Source organism: Cryptomeria japonica, chromosome 1 (genome assembly GCF_030272615.1).
Source record: "Cryptomeria japonica chromosome 1, Sugi_1.0, whole genome shotgun sequence".
Classification (NCBI taxonomy): domain Eukaryota; kingdom Viridiplantae; phylum Streptophyta; class Pinopsida; order Cupressales; family Cupressaceae; genus Cryptomeria; species Cryptomeria japonica.
This window is the reverse complement of record NC_081405.1, coordinates 328,566,273-328,589,630: the sequence shown is the minus strand read 5'-3', so window position 1 is coordinate 328,589,630 and position 23,358 is coordinate 328,566,273. Positions and strand designations below refer to the sequence as shown.

The 23,358-nt window shown below is 38.9% G+C and overlaps 1 protein-coding gene across 2 annotated transcripts in view; it reads left to right on the top strand.

Moving 5' to 3' along the window:
• The window catches only part of LOC131073144 (uncharacterized), a 307,122-nt gene that overhangs the window by 93,584 nt on the left and 190,180 nt on the right, over positions 1–23,358 (top strand). For both annotated transcript variants that reach the window (XM_058009527.2, XM_058009528.2), the window contains exon 3: positions 9,841–9,882. In XM_058009527.2, the coding sequence (XP_057865510.2) occupies positions 9,841–9,882 (42 nt within the window). The remainder of the gene's footprint in view (positions 1–9,840; positions 9,883–23,358) is intronic.

Genomic DNA, 23,358 nt, shown 5'->3' with positions numbered 1-23,358 from the left:
CACTTTGAAGCTCTCAAGAAATCCAGAAAAACCCAGAAGGCAAACTTCTAAACTCCTGCAAACACCCCTCTAAAATCCACCCGAAAAGAAATCTCTTCTGATGGAAATGCATGTCATACCACTCTGAAGCTCTCAAGAAACCCAGAAGGCAAACTTCCAAACTCCTGCAAACACCCTTCTGAAATCCACCCGGAAGATGGAAACCCTAATTTAGTCTCTGATTAGCCTACGGGTTTCCAGAATAGGCTAAAGATCCATCTAACAGTCTAGAGCTGAGAAGGGGGCATTACACTGAATTTTACAATATCTTTGTAGCTTAGTACTTCAAATGACTTTGCAAGTCTATTTAGGCATACCAAGTGTGTATTTTACTGCTATAAACACTAACTAAAAATAGTATACTGCTAAAAATAGTAAGCGACTCCAAACACCTCTTAAGCACAATCCGGGTAGTCGTCAAAATTTACTAAAAATAGTAAGTACAAAAATCTCCTTTGATGGAAATGCATGACATACCACTCTAAAGCTCTCAAGAAACCCAGAAAAACCTAGAAGGCAAACTTCCAAACTCCTGCAAACACCCCTCTAAAATCCACTCGGAAAGAAATCTCTTCTGATAGAAATGTATGTCATACCAGTTTGAAGCTCTCGAGAAACCCCAAAGGCAAACTTCCAAACTCCTGTAGTCACCCTTTTGAAATCCACCCGGAAGATGGAAACCCTAATTTAGTCTCTGATTAGCCTATGGGTTTCCAGAATAGGCTAAAGATGCATCTAACAGTCTAGAGCTGAGAAGGGGACATTACGCTGAATTTTACAATATCTTTGTAGCTTAGTACTTCAAACGACTTTGCGTGTCTATTTGGGCATACCAAGTGTGTATTTTACTGCTATAAACAGTACTTACTAAAAATAGTAAGTGACTCCAACACCTTTTAATCACAATCCGAGTACTCGTCAAAATTTACTAAAAATAGTAAGTTCAAAAATCTCCTCTGATGGAAATGCATGACATACCATTCTGAAGCTCTCAAGAAACCCAGAAAAACTTAGAAGGCAAACTTCCAAATTCCTGCAAACACCCCTCTAAAATCCACCCGGAAAGAAATCTCTTCTGATGGAAATGCATGTCATACCACTCTGAAGCTCTCAAGAAACCTAGAAGGCAAACTTCCAAACTCCCGCACACACCCTTTTGAAATCCACCCGGAAGATGGAAACCCTAATATAGTCTCTGATTAGCCTATGGGTTTCTAGAATAGGCTAAAGATGCATCTAATAGTCTAGAGCTGAGAAGGGGACATTACACTGAATTTTACAATATCTTTGTAGCTTAGTACTTCAAACGACTTTGCAAGTCTATTTAGGCACACCTGATTCACTATGCTATGAAACTTGAGGTTGGATGAATTAGAAAGGGCATTCGTAAGCAGTCAGCCAACCAAGTCACTCCGAAAATCTGATTTGCAGTAGATCTAAACAAGTTTAGTTGCTTTCCAAGATAACCCAGCAGCTAGGTCTGATTCCTTGATGGTGATTTCAATTATTCCCTCTATAGACGACCTCCAAGTGTCAATTTTAGTTCCAAAACAGCTCAAGGAAGGTACAGCCTGTCAAGCAAGCTGCAAACTCAGAATTTCGCCTTAAAGCTTTCCAAGAACTCTGCTTCCAACTGATGCAAACTGTCCTAAACTGTTGGTGATGGATTTGGCTTGCACAAACCACTCAAAATCTGGAAATAAGTGATGTTCTTTGTTATAAATCAACTCAAGAGGGGTTGGCCTAGCACACAAGCTGCTCCCTCAGCACATACGTCATAAATGCTCCAAACCCTACCAAAATTGATGGTCTTCAACCAATCTGTTGATATGAGTAAGACTTGTTATCCCAATACTGAAAATGCTTAGTAATGCCTCTCCTTAGCTTCAAACAAGCCAAGAAAGGGGGCGGCCACACTAGCAAACACCTCACTCAGAAACAACAACAAAAATACTGTCTAAAACTGTTATAAACTAACTTGAATCTGCTGGTCATGATGCAACTTGATATCCGAATGCTGGAGATGCAAGGAAAGTGCTCACCTACACTACAAACAAGCTGAAATATGTGTTGGCCTCTCAAGCAAGCAGCTCCTTCAGATTCAACCAGCAACTAATATTCCAAACTGATTTCTGTGTAATCCAACTGGGATCCCTGAAGTAGAATCCCCCTTGCACACCCTTGGTTGGTCTTTCACAACTGCAAGTGTGTTTATCTATGGAGCTTTTTGTCTCCACAAGCAGCTCTAACCCCTCAGGTTCAGCCACGCTCCTCTTAGGAGACAAGAAATAGAAATAATCCAACATAACATAATAAATGATATCCAAATAACCCTTTTAATAGCCTACAAAAGCTATGCCCTAATTAGGGTTTTCAAGTGGGAGCCAACTTTATGTTTTAATATTGAGTTCACTTAAAATAAATAAACTCATAATATTCACTTTTTATTGTCTTAATAAAATCTTTTAATCTTTCACTTGTATTTAAGACCCTTACTAAAGGCTCCATTTTTAGTATCTCGTATATTTGCCGTTTTTAATCTTTATTCCCATTTATTGGAAAAATCACTTTTATAACCTTTTTAAAGATCCTTCCTCATTATTTTTTTTATTCACTCTCTCACTAGATTCATGTATGCCTTTGAGGGTGTTATACTTGGATTTAATGTAGTTTTTAATTGGCGACCTGGAGGTAATAATACTGTCAACTGAATCCACCATTGTTTACTCTAAAGTGCCCTCTGAAATAGGAGAAAATCACCATTCCAATACCCTTTGTCCGTCCTTACCGGTCTACGAGGATTTCGTTAATAAACTGATCCTGATCTGTTGACACTAGCTAAGAAGGGGGGGGACATTACATCACCATTACATGCTTCTGCGTTACCATCAAAATTCCGTTCTGCCACTCTAATAGTACTGAATGTGGTAGTTCCATCCTTCTGCATTACCCTGTGAAGTTCCCTAACAATCTCTGGATTCCAAACCTTAGAATCGTCATATATACTCAAAGTGAAAGGATAAGCATAACTCGGCAAATCATGAACACGATCCAACTCCAAATTGATTTTGAGAACAAAAAATTGAGTTGCTCCTCCAAGGAAGAACACAAAGTAGCTTGTATGCAATCTGAATATAAAGCTGGGCAGCCATGAATTATTTGTTTTTCAAAACTGGACGAAGCAATATTAGCTGCAATGCTTGTGCTCTTCAATTGTAACCTTTTGTCAAAATTCTCCAAAGGTTCCAAGTTCCTGAAAAGTATAATCTGATTTCTGCAAAAATCTGAAACTAAAATTTGATAATTTTACTTCAACAATCTGAAAATGGGACAGCAGTAGCAAGTCTGAAATCTCTTAGGAATAACAAAAGATTTAGGCATTCTAATAGCTGGAAATATCTTTGTGAGGACTGTAAATATCTTCACAAAAGTAATCAATGGGAACATGCTCCCACTTATGACTAAAATTACCTTCCAATCTGCTTGTAAGTATGCACTAGGAATCATCAGATGGCTGGTAGAAATTAGAGCAGCAATATTAAAATTGAAATTTGGATCCATAATCCTTCTTGGAAAATTATTCCCATCATCAGAATCCTCCATCAATCCCTGTTGGTGATCACTCGCATATGTAATCAACAAGTAACCCCATCCTGCTTATGCTGTGCTATTGTAATTCTCACGTGTGTTTTCTCATGAGGGCTTCCAGTGGTGCTCAAGGCTTCATCAATCTGATTTTCTGCTTCCCAAAGGGCCACATGAGTATTCTTCAAAGAATCTTTCGTATTCTTAAGCTTGGAGGTAAGATTGTCAACTTCTTCTTCTGTCTCAAGGCATCCAAATATTTTTCAGCAAGCTTGAGGAGATGGTCTTGATCCAAGAGTAGATGTAAAATTCTGATTTTACTGTCACCAAAGCTTCTTTGATTACCTGCAAACTAGCAAGAGAAGATTCTACTTCAAAACCTTTTTGTTTCCTCTCAAGTTGAACTCTCCAAAGGTGATCTTCAATCAACTTGTGAATGTTATCAAATCGTGTTAAGGCTGCAACAATCTTATCTTCAATGACCTTCAATTGGTTCTCCACATTATATTACTCATCGGGCTTATGAATAAGATCTGCTTTGTGTAACGAATTATGTGATTGGTCTTGAAGAGCTTGACTCTCACAGTTAACTACCTCTATGACATCTGCGTTGCACAAACTCTGATTTGGAATTAGGTCAGCATTAGGTCCAAACAAAGAACCATCATCAAAATAATATGGTGTCAAAACACAAGTAGGCTCATTGAGTTCTTCATGGAAAGTTGAGTTCTTCATCAAATCTGAATCAAATGACCTCGGGTTACCAAGAACCTTCTTCTCCCTAAGCTCTTCATTGGCTACATCTAAATTTATATCCATAGCTACTATTTTGTCACCTTCATTAAATATACGCTCAACATATGTAGATGGACGCTCTTCATTGGCAGCATTGTCTTCAAGCGTTGTTGTCTCAATTTTTCCCTGGTACTCATCATCACTTGGTTGCTATGAACATGTGGTAGGAGCTACTAGCACTCCTCTGTTTTTTGCCACTTCCATACGAATATCCTCTCTTACTCAAACTTCTTGTGAATCTCTTTCCTTCTTCATCTGTAATGATTAACTAGAATGTCTTGATAGGGAGTTATTATACGGCTACAAGCTATGAGCTATCCGTCGTTGTTGCTGCATAAAAACTCTTTCCATCCATTTGTGTTCTTGAACAAGGTCTTCCATTATCTTTTCCATACCAAGCATCTTTGCATTAACTGATAAAATTTTCAGTCCACACAAGTGATACACAACAATTGCAACCTTGTAATCTTCTACAACAAATGTTCAACATCCTCAAGTTGGCAGGATTTTGTCTCTGATACCACTGTAGGAACCCCAACTCAATTCAATACAATTCTTGCACTTCCTAGAATTTTAATTGCTTATGTATTTTGTCAAACAGTTACTTCTTGTGTTTCAACATAAGTTCCCTACTTGTTTCACATAGTCATATTATTTCTATAATTGTACATTCTTGAGTTGGTTGTTTTTAATGTTGTCCCATACCAGCATGCTCAATCGAAAGGAATAGCCATAACATTTTTAACAGGAAATAATTTGACAAATGAAAGTTTTATAGGCTCTGACCTTTTACACAATGGCATCGATATTAATGAATGTGTACCACTGTAATGAGGAGTGCCGACTCAAACCAACCATCATTGCACACTAACAAATCAACTCCAAATATGTTTATGCACTGGGTACTTGATGCTGTTGTGAAACTCCCAATTCCAATAATCTGTATGCTCATGACCCACTACTCTTGGCAGGGTATTTTGTATCTCTTCCTTTAATGATGCTTAGTATGCTTGTACAACAACTGCTAAATGTTTCTCCCATGAGTAACTAAAGGTGATGCGTGATGGTTTAGTGCTTACTGGAATATTTCCAGCAAGAATATAGAGTTGCCTTCGTGACTAGTAATAATCTTCAATGGCTTACTACTATGCGGCAGATTCTGTATCATTCTTGATCATGCCGGCTCGATATTGTGATTGATATTGTCTTCATAGCCTTATATCTCTGTAGCGGCAAAGAACTCCATGAGTTTGCATTTGGGCAAGCATGTATCGGCTTGTGTTTGAGAAAAGTCTTCTGCTCTATCAAAAAGAATGTGAATCGATCATCTCATTTCAATTGCGATTGATTATTTCCTTCCATGACAACAATAGTCCATGAATAAATGAATACTATGCTCCTTAATTTCTTCGCTTATAATGTTCAATGACATTCTCCAATATTTACCCATAAATTATATTAATACACCAATATAAAGATAGCCGCAAACCTCCAATCAATAAATATTTACAACTTGAATAATATTACCCCAATGAATAACAACGGCTCAACAAGCCCAACACTTCTTAATATTTATTTTCGTCATATCATCTGCTGAACTTAGTATAATCAAATTTCTCACAAATATTATTTCATTTGGTCCACACAAATGTCTTTATCTTCCAGTAATATTTAAAATACCATTTTATCTTTTCCCAGTAATTAAACCATTTCCAGCAACATTATTTAATTCAAAACTCCAGTATATATATCTTCAAATCTTATATTCTGAATAATAAATTTACATTCATGGGCATACATTATTGTAAAAATCAAATAAGAAATACCTTTGAATATTGAATCATCTATTTTTGAAATTCATTTTCATTGAAGACTTTACATTTCACCATTAAATCTCAAGTGTGGATCTGAAATGAAACCATCCACAGTTGATTGGTTTTTCGTCCAACCAACCTTTGAATTTGAGGGCTTCTGTCCTCAGTCCTCTGAAAGCAAACTGCTATCCTGTAATTTTCCAAAATCAATTTCCTGAATGATTTCTCCTTTCCAAGCCTCCTTTTTAATAAACTATTTTGGCAACCGCTTTTGACTTCTTAATTAAAATAATGTACTTTAGCCAAAAATCACTTTATTTAAATAATTATTAATTAAATATTAATTGCCTTAAATAGTTTAAGACATTAATAAATAAATACATTAATTATTTAATCTTGCATAGCTGCCAAAAAGGGACATTACATCAAAGATGGTTCCGAGAACCGTCGTCTTTGTTGATGGTGGTTTATAACTTTATGGAACTATTGAAAGCTTCAATTGACCATAACATGTCCAATATATTTGTCCAAATTGCTCCAAACTTGAAACATGAGTATACAATTCCGCTCTCTATTGAATGGAGGGCTTGAAATTCCATATAATCGAATTTTGGATTCATGCAAATATTTGGATGATTGACCCAACAGGGAGATGAGAAGATGAGATTAGTGTGACATCATTATCGGGATTGACATCTTGGGGATTTGAGGAACACAAAAATGGATGCATGTCAAGGAGAATGGGGACGGGGAAAGCCTAAGGACATGACGTCTGATGTTTGAACACATAAGTATTTTGAAAATGACCTTGGTCGGGTTCGGGGAGTGAGGTGAGCTCGAAATGGATGAGGGGATGGGGCATGTTGAAGGATCGATGATCGATGGGTTCAATGGGATCGAAGGTTGAGGAAATGGAGAAATGCATGATAGAAGGGATGAGGGATGGAGGAAGGTTGATGGCCGAAGGTCGATAATGAACACTTAGACATATTTATAAGAAACCCTGGCGGGGTGTTGGGGATTGGGATGATGGAGGGAGGTGAGATGAGAAGGGGATGAGAGTATAGAGAAGGCCAATGGGCAGAAGTTTGATAGGATCGATACTTAGGTTCTCTTAGGGGTTGGACCTTGGGGAGTGGGAAAGTTGGGTGAGAGTGAACCAAATGTGGTATGGAGGGAAGGGAAGTGCTGATGGCTCGAAAGGCCGATAAGGTAACTTTAGCCATTTTTGAAGGTGGATGAGCAGGGAGTGATAGACAACATGCAGGTGCGCAGGTAAGCCAAACTCCGAAACTTCAACACTTTATCAATTTTTTGGTTTTTTTAATGGGGGGATAATTGGCTAAGGCAAGAACAAAATGGGGCAAAGGCAAAGACAAAGGCCTGATTTCATGCAAAGTGGTCCATTTAGGAACTTTGGGATTGGTTGTAGCTGATTGGCCACAAGGGGGGCATGAAATGCTGACAAGTACTAAGAAAGAAACTTTTAAGAATAACATTTGAGAGATAGTTGGCTGCTACATATTTTAAAACGAAGAGAGAGGAAGAAGTATCTATGTATAAAGAAGAGAGAATAGATAAAATAATGAGTGTTAAGAGAAAGTATAAATTGACACCAAATCGTTAGGTCAGCCCATGAGGGTGAAAATGTTACCTTTTCTTGTGTTGTTTGCTAGCAACCATGTATTATAATCATGTTGGATTCGATATCCTATTGCAGCTTCTTCCTAGGTACGAAGGTGATGTAGCATAAGTGGCCCAAGATTATTTGGAACGTGAAGGACATCCATAGCATTTGCTGCATAGTGATCTGTAATTTGTTGCTCAACCTCAGATAACTAGGAGATGCAAGATATTAAAGAAAAGCAGCCTCTTTTTCTTTGAGCAGCCGAGAGCCTTTGAAGAGTCATTTAGTTTTTCCAATGCAACATGCAAGGAAGAGTTTTGTTTTTTGAGGGTTGTGTGCATGCTCTAGAGGATGCTGCGGTGTTAGAGGTTGATGGGAACTTGAAATTGAATTCCCAAATTTGTTGTGGGCCAATGGGCGTGAAATTCCTGGCAACAAAATGTTGCATGGAATTACACAAAGGTGAGGGTGCAGGCCAAGTACCTGGGGGGGGGACAGAGGAAGGTGGGGGTGGATGGAAGGGATAGATGTGTTTTTTTGGGTCATCTGATATAGATCTGCAGCACATAACACATGTTGGCAAGATAGGGGCTGCATGACTACTGAAATTAGGAACTGTGAATGCTGATTTGGTAGAGCTTTTGCTTGTATCTTTTAAAAGAGACAAGATAAGATACTAAAGAGTGCCCTTTACCTAAACCTATTAAGGCATTTGAGTGATTTATTTCTAACCATTGGAGAAGATTTGAACTCTATTTTCAATGATGCTTTATTTGGCTGAAGGAGGAAATTCATCATTAGACATGATTGGAATACTGGAGTTTTTTCCATGTTTCTGTGATAAGTTTTCAAGGGAAGTATACTCACATGGAGGCATTTACATAGGCAGTAGTGCAATTCTCCTTTTATAAAATTTGTTAAGATCCTTTTACTTGTCTTCAGCATTTCTTTAATTGCAATTTGGGTGGCTAGAACAAGAAAATTGAATTGAAATGCCCTGATCAAGTTTCAGTAAGATATGCATTATATTTTTTTAATCTCTGACCCAAGAGATATATCAGAAGACTAAATGCATTCTTTTAAGTGTTTGTTGAATGTATACTTCTTTTGGTAGAACCAATTGGTTTGATCCTTGCCATCAAACTTCTGCATATCCAATTTTCGGTGTGAAGTGCCTAGCCATAGAATTATTTGGATGAGTCAATCCAAAAAGTGTGATGCCTTTGAGAAGACATCTTCTTCCCAAACCATATAATGTAAATGCACTCTCTTAGAGACCATTGAACTCTCAAGAAAATAAAATGTTTTACTTTTTGCTGATGGAATCAATTCAATTTATTATCAATCAAATATTTTTTTTTATTGGTCATGGAGTCCATGGTTACAAGAGATTTTCTCTCTCATACGTCATAAATTTTAGAAAACCATTCCGAGTTCTCCCACATCTTAAGCTGCCAACATTGTACTTAATTCTTTCACATCAGGCACTTGCTTTTACTGAAGTTGACCTTCAAATGCTGGTCTATCATAGCATTAACAAAAACGAAGTTCTTGGTAAGACCAGGAATATAAAGAACATTATGTATCCTCTTTACAGTGTCAGAAAAATAGAACTGGCGACATGCCACGATGGGGTGCTGAGTGTATACTGAGTTTATTATTGTGTAACAATGTTACATTCAATGTGATTTTATTGCACTTAATTTATGTCTTTTAGGATGCTAAGAATCAAATTATTTGTGGTTACTCTTAACAATGTGGAAAACATTATACTACTTTGTGTGTATTGGTCACTGTCTTACATGTAATACTGAATTCTAATCTCACACAGTGTTATATGCAATTTAGGAGTTGTTGACACATGCTTGTAGAACATGATCTAGCAATCAAGTTTCTTGATGGTTGAAAATTGAAATTGCTTGATTGGGTTTGTTATATTAACATAAATGTGATGCTAAATGCCAAGGGGGATTTTTGCAGGCTTTATTGTTAGTGGGGTTCAAATACGAAGAGATCGCAAAGGTACCGAGTTTGAAGTAATCATCTTTATTTTATTCATGAAATTTATTTTCTTATATACATTTATAGTTAAATAGAAAGGGAGGTCCAACAATTCTCCTTATTTGCAATCAACCTGATTTGTGAACCCAATGCTTTTGTACTATTAGAACAAAATGTTCTGGATTCAAGAGTGAAATATGTTGTAATACAAAAGAAAAGCTCATTGAGGTCCATTATCACTATTTACATCAAGAATAGACATATAGTAAAGAGAGGAGGTTTGGCAATTAACGGTACCATACAAGTTCTTTTACCATCTTAACGGACCAATATCACAATACGGAATGAATTTTCAATCAACACCATAAAGAAAAATAAGTTTCTATTAATGTTCTGAAGGTAGGAAACTTCTATAATGCTCATAATCCCATTTTATTCACCATTTATAGATATGCAAATATGGTACCAAGATTTTTTTTTTATTATTGTTTGAAAGAAGTGCAATCATTGGAACATAATCAATGATCAATTTGATAGACAGCTACTGTGCTTTGAATACATTAGCGTGAGATAAGGATTTGAGAACTTTTAGCATGGATTGTGTTTATCACTTCTATCATGCTTTTCTGAATGTAGATCATTTTCGAACCATGTCAATCAGAGAATTGTATTTGAAACTCAATCGTTGGATTATGAAATTCTTGTACAATATCTTTCGGCTTTCCAAGTTTTTAGGACAAGTACATGGGTGCAAGGCACTCATCTTTGTAAGGTGGAACATGTCATGTGTGATCATATAGGGGGGTAATTTTTTCAAAACTATTTTTGCTCAGGAATATTTTGGGAGAGAGTCATTTATGGAAAAAGCAGTTCTAGAATAAGAGTATTTGGTAGTGAAATTCAAAGATAAAGGGGAAGTTGAAAATCATGCAATCCCACGTAATTTTTACTAATACCTGCTCATGGGGGATGTGGATACAAGAAGTAGAACATCAAAAATTTCTCAGATTTAAGGGGTGAAGAGAGGCTGATTTCTAAAAATATATGTAAAAATAGTTTTTGAAAATTTAAGTACAAGTTGAAAAGATAAATAAACTGAAAATACATGATAAACAAACTGAAAGAATATGAAATTAAATAATATCCATGATATAATATTGAATGACATTACAAAGGAAATTCTAATTATACTAATGACCATCCATGACACTGAATTTCTATATGATAATATGATTTGATATCAATTACAATTTGAAGATACAAATTAAACATTGAAAACCAATTTGTCAAAAGGAAAATGCTTAGCTACATTGGCTAGGAACCAAAAAATCTGAGTCATCAGGTTGGTATCCCTCAAAAAGCTCTATGTGATTGGAATTGATGGACTCATCTGGATCTTGCAATGACACTGTAACCAATCATCAGTGCACATCCTAGTCCTTATCAACCTTCCTCAGCTCCTTGGGATCTACATTTCATTATGCTGCTAGATTCCTCGTACTCATTAATCTTGTGCTAAGTGAGATTCAAGATACCATTTACAGTAGCTAGGTTCTATTTTTTACTAGAGATAACTCCATTCCTCTTAATAGAGTAGATGAAGCTTTAAGTAGATCAATTCCTCTCAGCAAGAGTGAAACTAGAAATGTGTGAGAGAAGGTGAATGGAAAGTGTTCGTAGCAATGATAAATTCCCAAGGTTGCACCGAGACGGGGATACTCAGAGAATGGTACCGGTACAACTATTTTTCAAAATAGGAGATTGGGGTACTTGGAGACACCAATTTTTTAAATTTAATGTAATAATTTATAGAAAATTTAAAAATAGGCCTATATTTGTAAAATGGACCAAACCAACAAGTTGAATCTTTCAACATTGCTAATCCTTTTGATATTCTGTGATTATATGTATCAGCATGTGAATATATATTATATTTATGAGAATTTGAATATAGATTGTATATATGAGAATATGAATATAGACATACTCACAAGAATGAATAAAGAAACTGTATATCATATGAAAATTCCCAACTCTCGAGGATCTAATAGAATTCATCCCCATTGTGTATACCGCAAAATGTACATAAAGGAATTGAAAGAACAACAAGAAGAATATAGAAAATATGAATATTTTTTGAGTTTCACATTGAATTGCAAATGGCCAAATGGCAAATATTTGTGGTCTTGTTAGCTCGCATTGACTCCTGCCCTAGGTTGGCTCTTGTTTTCCCTTCTATGGTGTGTTTATTTTCCAGCTTCCTGGTGCATTTAACTTTTAATTTTTAGAGATTTTTGTTTTATTTTTGTGGGAGTTAGTGCCTTTTGCGTTGGAGACCGTGGGAGTCTTCAAGAGACAACAGTTGAAAGTGTCTTGCAATTGGAGACATCTCACGCAAGGTCTCTTGTACTAGGGTGTAAGAACCCTACTGGTTCTAACTCTTCTACTAATGCAAATGCTGTCTTGTTTTTGTAATTTCAAAGGTTTTGAAGAATTTTAAGCAAAACAATAACAAGTGCTCCAGGCAAGAAATGCACACATATAACTGAATTATCAAGAAGTATAGAGCAACTGCAACCATATTAAGTATCAAGTAATTGCTACAATTGAAACTAATACATAAAACATACCCGAAGGTTCTCAGATTATTTAAATAAGAAAATTCTGGAACTTGCTAGCCAAGACTGAGAAATTGACCAAAATAGGTGTACAAGTCCAAAATACAGTTTCTCTAGGCCAGAAATGAGATGAAACCACCTGAATATGCTGGGCGTTGGGAATGGTGCAACTAGATTGCAAAATAGGAAGGTGTTTCAGCCTCCCAGACAAAACATCCCTTTTCTGGACCCCACGTGCCAAGAAAGAATTGTATGACCAGCAACATGAACTTGTACGACTGCTTATTGAAATGAAAGATGCTGCTAATTGGGGCAACTAAAACTAAATGCCCTTTCCTTATTGAAAAATCTGCAAATAACTGAAGAAAATGACCTCTGATGAAGCACAATAAGACTCCTGAATGAAGCCCTCTCAGTTGCAATAATTCAACAGATCTTTCACAACCTCAAAATCACATAACCATGAAGAATTATCTTTCTTCAATAGCAAACCCTCCGAAACTCTTGTCTCAAAAAATCCATGGAGCAAAACCAAGCAGTTTCAAATAATCAATAATCAATAATGAATTGAGGTTGAATTGCTTTTTTCCCTTATAACCCCAAATGACATGAATTCCAAGAAAGTGTACTCAATTGCCTTTTAAAATACATTAAATGTATTTTAATTACTTTACATAGTTAGAAAATGAATTTGAGCTTTACTTTACATCAATGTTCCACGGGCGTTGGGGACGGGGGGGACGCGTTTTCGGGACGGGGGGACCAAGGGCCTAAATTTGGGGACGGCGGGGGGGTGGCGGGGTGGTGGTGCTCATATACTTGTACATATACATATAGTACTTGAAAAACTAGTTTTGAAAAGATGTATGACAGTATTACAGTGTAAGAATTACATTTGAAATGAGACTATAGGAAATTTGAAATACTAAATCTAAATACCAAGATTTCTAAGTTGTGTTGTTATATGGAGCCTAATCAAACTCGGAGGTTAGATTTTCCCTACTTCTATCGGTGCGGTTTCCCCCTATATTTTTCAACGGGGGTTTGGGGGCAACGCCCCCAAGTTGGGGTCAAGGGGCAGTGCCCCTTGCGCGTTCCCTGTCGCGATACAGGGCGGGGTCGAGGGGCAGCGCCCCACGAGGCCAAAAATACTTTTATTATTTTCTAAAGGCATCGGGTGTTATTTTTCTATTGGCCCACGTCCAATTAGAGTTACCCCTTAACCCTCCAAAAACTTAAAAACTCACTTTTTTTTTAAATTTTAATTTTAAACATTGCATATAAGTGGGGGCGACAGGAGACGTCTGGGCGTCTCCCCGTCCTTGGAGAGACGTCTGCACGTCTCTTCAAGGACGGGGAGACGCCCAAACGTCTCCCAAGGAGACGTGGAGGCATCTCCATGTCTCTTTGGGAGACGCCCAAACGTCTCCCAAGGAGACGTCTCCACGTCTCCACGTCTCTCTGGGAGACATGGGGACGTCTCCGCGTCCCGGCGGCGTTTGGGTGGCGGTGGCGGGACGGCGGGGGACGTCGCGTCCCCGTCCCCCCATCCTCGAGACGTTTCTGACGGGGGGACGCGCCCAAAAAGGGGGGGGACGCGTCCCTGTGGTTCACTGCTTTACATAGTAATAAAATGAATTTGGGCGAACTTTTTCATTTAAGTGATTTTTAAAGTCACGTTATAATATGTAAGTGGCTTTTTAATTTATATAAAGTCACTTTATGACTTTATAATATCTATATAAGTTAATTAAATAACTTAACTGTTGTCATTTTATGACACGTGGGTCCATCAGTAAGAACTGATAAGAGATAGGATCCATGGACCAGCGTTGCTCCAAGTTGATCAAGAGAAGACGATGGAATCATGAAGTATGAAGTGTTGCCTTGTCGGAAGTTCCTAGGCCCTCTCCTTTCCCTTCCCTGGAACTTTGGAACCCCAAGGTTTCGAAGTTCTTTTTCTCTCCTTGGCCTCCTTTTCCTTCATGTCTTCGGAACTCCAGAACCCCGAGGTTCCAAAGTTCCTCTCCTTGTCCCTTTCCTATTCCCCAGAACTCCAGAACTCCGAGGTTCCGAAGTTCCTTTCTTTTGATCCCTTCTCCTGGGCTTCTTTCTTCCCCAGAACTTCGGAATCCCGAGGTTTCGAAGTTCGTAGCCTTGTTTCCTCTTCTCTTGTCGGGAACTCTGGAACCCCGAGGTTCCGAAGTTCCTTTTCCTGGCTTGCAACACTTCAGACGGCGTGATCAACACTCAAGGCCCTAAATGCTCCACCAACTCTTGTGACCTGTTCACCTTCTTCCCATGAGCTACAGGAGCACATTTATGAGATTTGCAGGCTTGTCTAGGAATATTCTAGGGGTCATAAATGCAGATTTGAGAGCTTTTATGGCAAGGCATGGGCTGGCCTGACTTTTGGCTCAAGTCCATCCCCTTCTAGACATGTTTTGACCCCTAAAAGTAGGACTTTTTGGGGAAATTCGACCAAGATGGTTAGGGCTTCCTATTTGGATGCAATTGTTGGGAAAAGTATATAAGGTTGTTATGCCTCATTGTAAAGGGTTCTCTCCCTGTTGCCTTGAGCTTTCCTATGCTCTTTCTCTTCTCTTGAAGACTTGTAATTATTTTTTTTGCATTTCTGCAACTGTAAGTTTGGCCTTTGACCTTTGAATGAATTGAAATTACGTTCTTGCCTTCCTTCAACTTATGCATGCTGTGTATGTTTCCTTACCTTCATCATAGGTGTATGTTTGTGGCTTTCTTTAACATATATGTTGTGTTAATCTGTTTCTGGGTGTGACTTGTGGGAAACTTTCTCCCCTCTTGACATTCAGCAAGTCCTAACCTCCATACGTGCGTTAAGGTCATTCATGCAACTGAAGTTTGTGCATCTCCTGGGTATTTCAGTTGATTCTTTGTGCCATTTCGGGTGGGGAGAGAAACATCTCTTATCTTGGTGCATCACCTCCTTTCATTTTAAGCATTTCTCTCTTCCCTTTTTCTTTTGCAAACTATTAGGATAGGTTTAGAAGTAATATTTGAAGTGTTGAGTTGGTCCAACACCTGCACTTGGATTAAGAAGGAAGCCGACCTTCTCCGGAGATTTATCCCCCTTGCGCAAGGTCCTACACTTCGGGGTTGTTTCCATGTTTCACAAGGTTGCTAAGTTGATAGCTCAGTAAGGGTGCAAGCTTTTGTGACAATAGTTTCTTACACGCCCGGTGGGACATCATTCGATTTACATGCTAAGGATTCAGTGCTGTTCCTAGCGTCTTAGCCTTTAGAGACAGTCACCTTCAAGCACTTGGCAATTCTACTCAAAAGACCAGTCTTTTGTACATGACTTGTTGCTACTCCGGAACCCCGAGGTCTCTAGGTTCCGAAGTCACTAAGCCCCTCTCAACCCCGGAACCCCCAGGTTCCGAAGTTCCTAGTTGCTCAACTTCGGAACTCTCAGGTTCTGTAGTTACTAAATCCACTACTCCGGAACCCCGAGGTTCCGAAGTCTCTACTCACAAGTTCAGTCTCAAAGATAGTAGGTTGCTGATTTCATGCCCAGAATTCATACAAGGGCATCTTGTAGAGGAAGTTTCCAATTCGTAGAACTTCCATCTTGAGGTTCTAGAAGGCGGAGAAGTAGACCTTCATTGTCACCAGTCAGGGGTGTCAAGGTTGTAAACAGTCCATCTCCCAGGTCTTGTTCTACTCCTCCATTTACAAGACCATTACAGTCTAAGGCTCCCACCACTCATATCAATAGACCATTGTTTCACATGGCTAGAAATCAGGTTTTTGTTACCTTCAATGGGGGGAGTCCTCTCATTTTGACCCAATGGAATGATATAATAGTGGCTGCATTAAAGAGTATACCATACTTCACTGGTGAAACGACAACTACCCCCATTGAGCATATTCAAGACATTGCGAACATCTGCTCCGTCCATAATATCACTCAAGTTGATGTTGCTGTCAGACTCTTAGCCACATCTTTGAAAGGAAAAACTTTGCAGTGGTATAGAGGGTTGCCGTCTGGCTCCATTCACAATTGGGACGAATTAGGGGAGAAGTTGTGCAACCATTTCGAAGACAAAAGTGATCACCTATCACTTGTGGAGCAATTGACTTCACCTCATGAGTTCATGGGAGACTTCAATTTTAGATTCTAGAAGACATGGAATAGGATCCCTGCTCTAGTGAAGCCATCTCCAAATCACGCCTTCTTGTATTATCTGAGGGCTCTCAACAGCGATATAGCTGTCAGGATACAATCAATGGGTGGAACCATAGTTGAACTACTCGCGACTCGGCTCGACTCGCCAAGCCCCTGAGAAAAAAACTCGGTGAGAACTCGGGAAAAACTCGGAAAAACTCGGCAACGTAAAAACACGCTTAATTTTAATAAAAAATGTATTTTTTTTGCAAAATTTAATGAGAAGATGCATCCAATGAGTCAATAAATGATAACACAAAAGAAACAAGCTGATTCTAGATATATTTGATTGCAAAGTGTCTACAAAATCGCATCCTCATGAGAAATGTTGATGGCTGGAAGCAAAATAGTAAATAGTTTTTGTAAAACCAAAAGTAAATACAACTTCCTCTCCCCAGCTCTAGCTAAAACTACTTTCAAACTTTCATCATATTTGAAATTTCATCATTCATAATCATAGTTTCAAACTTTCAACTCAAAGTTGGGGTCAAGGGGCATCGCCGAAGGATCCTGAAATTTGACTAAGTCTGGAAAATTGAAGAATCCTCCAAAAACTAGATTTTGCATTATAACTCCTGGAGGTCCGAAACCACTCTCAAACATCCTGACAGTATATATGGAATATAACTTATCACTTATACTTAAATGTTATATTCCATATATGAATCCTGACGGACAGACCAAAAAACTCGGCGATTACTTGAGGGCATAGCGGGCTCTCAGGGTGGCCCTTCCAAGTGAGTTTCCCCCTTCTCAGCCCCAAACCATATAGAAAAACAAAAAATGCATGTATTTTTGGCCGTTTTTTGCTGTTATGCTAACCCAGGCGAGTTTTTCTTTAAAACTCGCCGAGTTTTTGACAAAAACTCGCCAAAGGCAAAAACTCGACGAGTTTTCCTGGCGAGTAGAAGTCATTACTACTCGCCAGGTCCAAAAACTGGGCGAGTTTTTGTCACTCGCCGAGTTTTCGGCGAGTGTGCCATCTATGGGTGGAACCTCTCTACCGGGTGCATAATAAGGGCATAATTTTTTTTGATTTAGGCTGGGAAGATAACTCCAAGGCCTCCAATGCCTCTCTTCCCGGAAGCTCCTACTCAACAACCCACCTTGGCTCCTATCCCCATGATGCCCGCAGGTCATCCATCCACACCCTCTATATCCTCTAATGAGCTTCATGAAGTCAAGACTTTATTGCAAAGCTTTGGCAATGAGTTGGTGGCACTAAAGAGGCAACAAACTCAGTATAGCAGATCTTATCAAGCACAAAATCAGAACTATCAGTTGAATAGGCCACCCTTTCAAGGGCAAAACCAATGGAGCAATGCCAGACCCTTGAATAGTGTGAACCCCACAGCTGCAAGTAACTCAAAAGAAATAGTTCCAATGCAAAACAACCTCGCCCAAGAGCAAGATTGGTGTCAACCATGCAATCAACCACACAACCAAGGTGCATGCCAAAATGGAGAGTTTGCCCAAGCTTTAGTGGTGCAGGATGAGCCAACCATCTCTGGCCAGCAATATGACCCAAATCAGCCTAGTGTTGGTACTCAGGCTTACTTACAAGGAGATTCTACCTTTGTCAATTGGTAGGAGGCAGAATTCTGAGGTATGAACCAAACCAATAGTGGGTCTATGCTACAATATACAAGGTCAAAGAAGAGAGCCATGGAGGTTGCCTCACCTTCAATATCAGCCCAAGCTCCAACGCCAAATGTAGCTGTCCAGGATACAAGCCAAAACACCATGCAAGGGAGCAAGAGGCAGGAAGAGGCCCAAGTCGTCCAAAAAGAAAAGGGAGACCTTATAGCCTCAAAGGGGCCCCTAAAATCAGCTGGTGTTCCTTTCAACATTGTTGATCAAATGAAGAAGGCCAACCTCAATGTCACTATGTGGGAGGCCCTTTCCATCCCATCTCAAAGGGATTTGCTTAAAGAAGCACCAAAGGACATCAACCAGTCAGGTGATGAGGCAGCAATCAGCAGGAAGGCAGTTTCCACCAGTTTAGTACAACCCAAGGAGGAAGAAGATTCAAGCAAGATCAGTAAGCCTCCCCCCTTCTATCTCTCCTTAATCATAGGAGATAACATAGTTCACAATTGCATGATAGATTGAGGAGCTAGTAGCTCAGTCATGCCTAAGAAGGTAGCTGATCTTCTTGGCATAGAATATGAACCTGTGACTAAAAGGGTAGTACAATTGGATGGCACTTCTATTAAGACAGTAGGGATTGTTAAAAATTTGAAGTTAACCTTGCATGCATGCCCTGGTAGCACTGTCTTGCAAGACGTATCAATCATTGACCTCCCTGCCTTCTTTGCGATTTGTCTATCTAGAGACTTCACCACCAAGATAGGTTGAACCTGTCTTCTGATTGGTCCCACATGCTGTTTCGAACAAGGTATGGTACCAAGGTTACCATAAGGGCAAAACCCATTGTGCAAAATCACATTGAGCCCTATACCCCCAGCCCTATAAACATGAATTGCACTTTGTATGAAGAGGGGGAGGAGTGTATTGTCCGTGAGCTTGCTACTCTTTTGCAAGAGGTCCCTGATTGTTTGATGGACGAATGGGCCAATGCTTTTTAGTTTGATCCATTAGCTGAGACTGAAGAGACTGGGCTTGTTACCTATTGTATCCATGAAGTGGATACTCCTATCCCTAACCTCATCAAGACACAAGGAGATTCGGAGGGGTTATGGAGCATGTTTTTTGATGGTTCAAGAAACAGAAATGGTGCAGGTGCCGGTGTGATGCTTGTTTCTCTTGAGCAAGAGAAATATTTCTTCTCTTTTAGGCTTCAGTTTGGTTGCACCAACAATGTGGTTGAGTATGAAGCCTTGATCCAAGGCCTCCAACTTGCACAAAGCAGGAAGATCAGATCTTTGCAAGTATTTGGGGATAGTGAGTTGGTTGTTAATCATATCAAAGCTCAAAGCATAACAAAGAACAACCTACTCAAATCATACAAACATAGGGTTTGGGATTTGATTGAAGGCTTCGAGGCTTTCAACATCCAAAGTATTCCTAGAAGTCAGAACAAACATGTTGATAGGCTTGCAGCAGTTGGTGCTCAGTTTGACATACCAACGCATGTTGCAAGCGAGAAGGAACAACACATCAGGCTTGTTGTGAGGCCTTCTGTTCTAGACAATCATGCAAATTGGCAAGTATCAGAAAGTGATCAGTAGATTGTTAATTTCTTGCAAAACGAAGCGGAATGTTTTGCTAAAAATCAGTCTAAGCTGCAAGACCAGTATGGAGATCAAATCATGCAGTTCAACTCCAACAAGTTGCCTAAAGGTCTAGTCACCTTGGAAGGCATTTTTAACTTGGATGATCAATTGAAGAAGAGGATGAACGTGGCTGCAAAGAAAGGTGATTACAAGCCAGTTGTTGTTGCCGAGGGTAGGTCTCTAAACTTGGGCAAGGTATGTTTCTCAACCGAACAAGAGGCCTTTGTTGAGCTTTGTTAGATAAATGATGACATAGTTGCTTGGACCTATGAAGATTTGAAGGGTTTTGACCCTAGCTTAGCCCAGCATACTATAGAGCTAAACCAGGATGCAAAGCCAGTTAGATAGAAGCAAAGGCCAATAAAGCCCAAGATTGAGCCACTAATGAGGAAGGAGTTAATCAAGCTCATAGAAGCCAATATCATCTTCCCTATCAAGCACTCCTCCTGGGTGGCCAACCTTGTCCCTGTAAGGAAGAAGAATGGGGAAATCAGACTATGTGTAGACTTTAGGGACCTCAACATAGCCTCCCTCAAGGATCATTATCCCCTTCCCTCCATGGAGCAGATTCTTCAAAAGGTCAGTGGCTCAGAAAGATTTTCATTCTTGGATGGGTATTCACGGCACAAAATTTTAGTCCAAGAATCAGACCAATACAAGATTGCATTTACTACTAAGTGGGGTGCCTATGCTTATTGCAAGATGCCTTTTGGGCTAACCAACACAGGTGCCATTCCAAAGAGCAATGGACATGGCTTTCAGGGGTGTATTAGCAAAGTTTGTGCTCATATACCTTGACGATAGAACTGTTTATTCAAAGCATGCAACTTACTATCTTGGTCATCTTGAGCAGGTGTTCATGAAATGCAGGGAGTATGATGTGTCCTTGAACCCTAGCAAGTGTGTATTTGCTGCTGATCAAGGAAGATTGCTAGGACACATTGTATCCAAAGATGGCTTGACCATTGATCCAGAGCGAGTAGAGGCTATTCTTTCTCTCCCACTCCCCAGTCACAAGAAGGGATTGCAAAGTTTCCTTGGTAGGATCAACTTTGTGAGGAGGTTCGTTCCCAACCTTGCCACCATGGTAAAACCCCTCACCTCCATGTTGAAGAAAAACTTGGTTTTCAGTTGGACCAAGGAGGGAAGGGCCGACTTAAAAGAAATTAAACAAGCAATTGTTCAAGCCCCTACCCTTGTCAATCTTTACTACGAAAGGGATTTTATCCTCTATACTTTTGGAGGAGAATCCAGCATCTCAGCTGTCCTAAGACTCCTAACACAACTGAACAATGACAATTTAGAGCAACCTGTTGTCCTCATTTTTGTTTCAAAAAATGAAGGACCACTACATGAAATTTTTACTCTATGGCACGCTTCCTAAGGCAGAATTTTGACTAATCCTTGGACTGGCTTAATCCTCAGTCTATCCTCGAGCTACGTTTCGAATTTCGTAAAATTCTGGGTTCGTTTGCTATGCCTTTCTTTCAATTTCGGGTTTTAAAACCCCGACTGCAGGTGGAGAATTTTCTTCAAACTGCAAGTTTTAATGATATTCATTGTTTTGGTTGTTGTAGGGGAATTTTTAGCTTATTACATGTGCATCTTTATTAAAAGATGTTATTTGCAATTTGTTTTTAAATTTCCCTTTCTTGTTTTTGTCTTTTTTATTGTTTTTTGGTCTTGTTTAGTTAAAATAGGGATTTTTTCGCCCAATTACAAGTAAACTTGCAGTTTGGTCAAATTACCCCTACTTTAATGGTTTTTGCATGTAATAGGGATTTTAAATCCCATTACATATGTGCAAGTATTTCTAACTTGTTGTAGGGATTTTATTTCCCTTATACAAGTAATTAAAACTTGTATTCCTCTCCAAAAAACCCGATTTTGCCTTGCAAGTGCTTTTTTGACAATTTTAAACTTGTCATTTGCTCCAAAAAACCCAATTTTGGCTAGTAAGTGAAAAAGTGGAAAATAAAACTTGCAATTTGCTCCAAAAAACCCGATTTTGGCTAGTAAGGGAAAAAGTGGAAAATAAAACTTGTCACTCTCCCAAAAACCCAATTTGCATTCCCTTATGCAAAATCGAACTTGTCTTTCATTCCAAGAAACCCGAAATGCAAAAAAAAATGGTTTTTGAAGAATTCAAAGCAATTTTTTGTGGAGATTTTCTAGGGAGGAAAGGCGTTTTTGCTTCTACCCTATTTTCATGCATTCATGGACATCTTTCATGCCAAATGGAGGTTGCATTGACTAGTTTTTCGCCCTAAATCAGCAACCACGTTTTTCATAAATGCCACTTTTTGAGGAATTAAATCTTCAACAAACTCCACTCTCCTAAATCGTTTTGCCCTTTCTCATCTAGGCATGGAGTTTAGGAGGATTGTTGAGCTATTAAATGATGCCATTTGGTGTGCAAATGATGGCCACTTTTTTTCCACGTGACTCCTTTGGCTACGCTTTGCAAACATTTGTCATCATTTCTTCTACTTCCTCCTTAGGCGTTTTGTTCTAATCCTCTTGGGTGTGCTCTCTCATTGGCATTTTGATCTTCCAAATTTGGGATTGCTGCTACATTTATTAGTTTGGGGATTTTTTGCAAAAACGTGTTAAGGGTTTTGGCATTGCGGATTGCTTCTATTTTTGGTCTTCCTTCTTTTTTCCAAAAAATGGTTGCATTTTTGGAGAAGCATTTGCATTTTCAAGAAAGGTATGGCTTCTTTCCTTTCTCTCCTTTATTTTATTATTTTCTTGCTTTCTTAGTTTTCTTTCTTAGTTGCATTTTTGTAAATATGTGTTGTTCTTCCCCCCAAAAATCGGTTTTTGTGAGAGGATTTTTCCCCTTGGTATGCAATTTTCGAATTGCATTGTTCTTCCCAAAAATTCCCTCCTTACTTGTATTCGGGATTTTTAATCTCGATTACAAGTTCGTTGGAAATTCTTGTTCTTCCCCTATGGTTAAGGAATTTAACCATTTTTTGTTAAAATTCCAAATTCAAAAATGTGAAATACCCATCCCTTGCAAATTCGGGTTTTGAAAACCGGATTACATGTTGAATAGTTCTTCCCATTTTCATGAAAATGACTTTCCCGGATTTTTCCATTTCTATCCATTCATGTTCCCCATAGCCGTACTTTCCGTTTCCATCATTTCCCACAAGTCAAAATCTCATTTTTCGTCCATTTCTCCATTTTCGAATTTACAAGTGTACTTGTATTCGGGTTTTAAAACCCCGATTGCATGTATGTCCTTTCCAACTTGTATACTTGCGAAAATTTTCCCAAGATCCGAAATTGGTCAAAGTCAAGATTTTCCCATTTCTACATATTTCCCCTCTTCCTCTCACAAAATCGTGAAATTCAAGAATCAAAGTTTTACCCATTTGGAGAAGGAAGAATGATATTTGCAGCTGACTATGATGTTGCCTTAACTCTT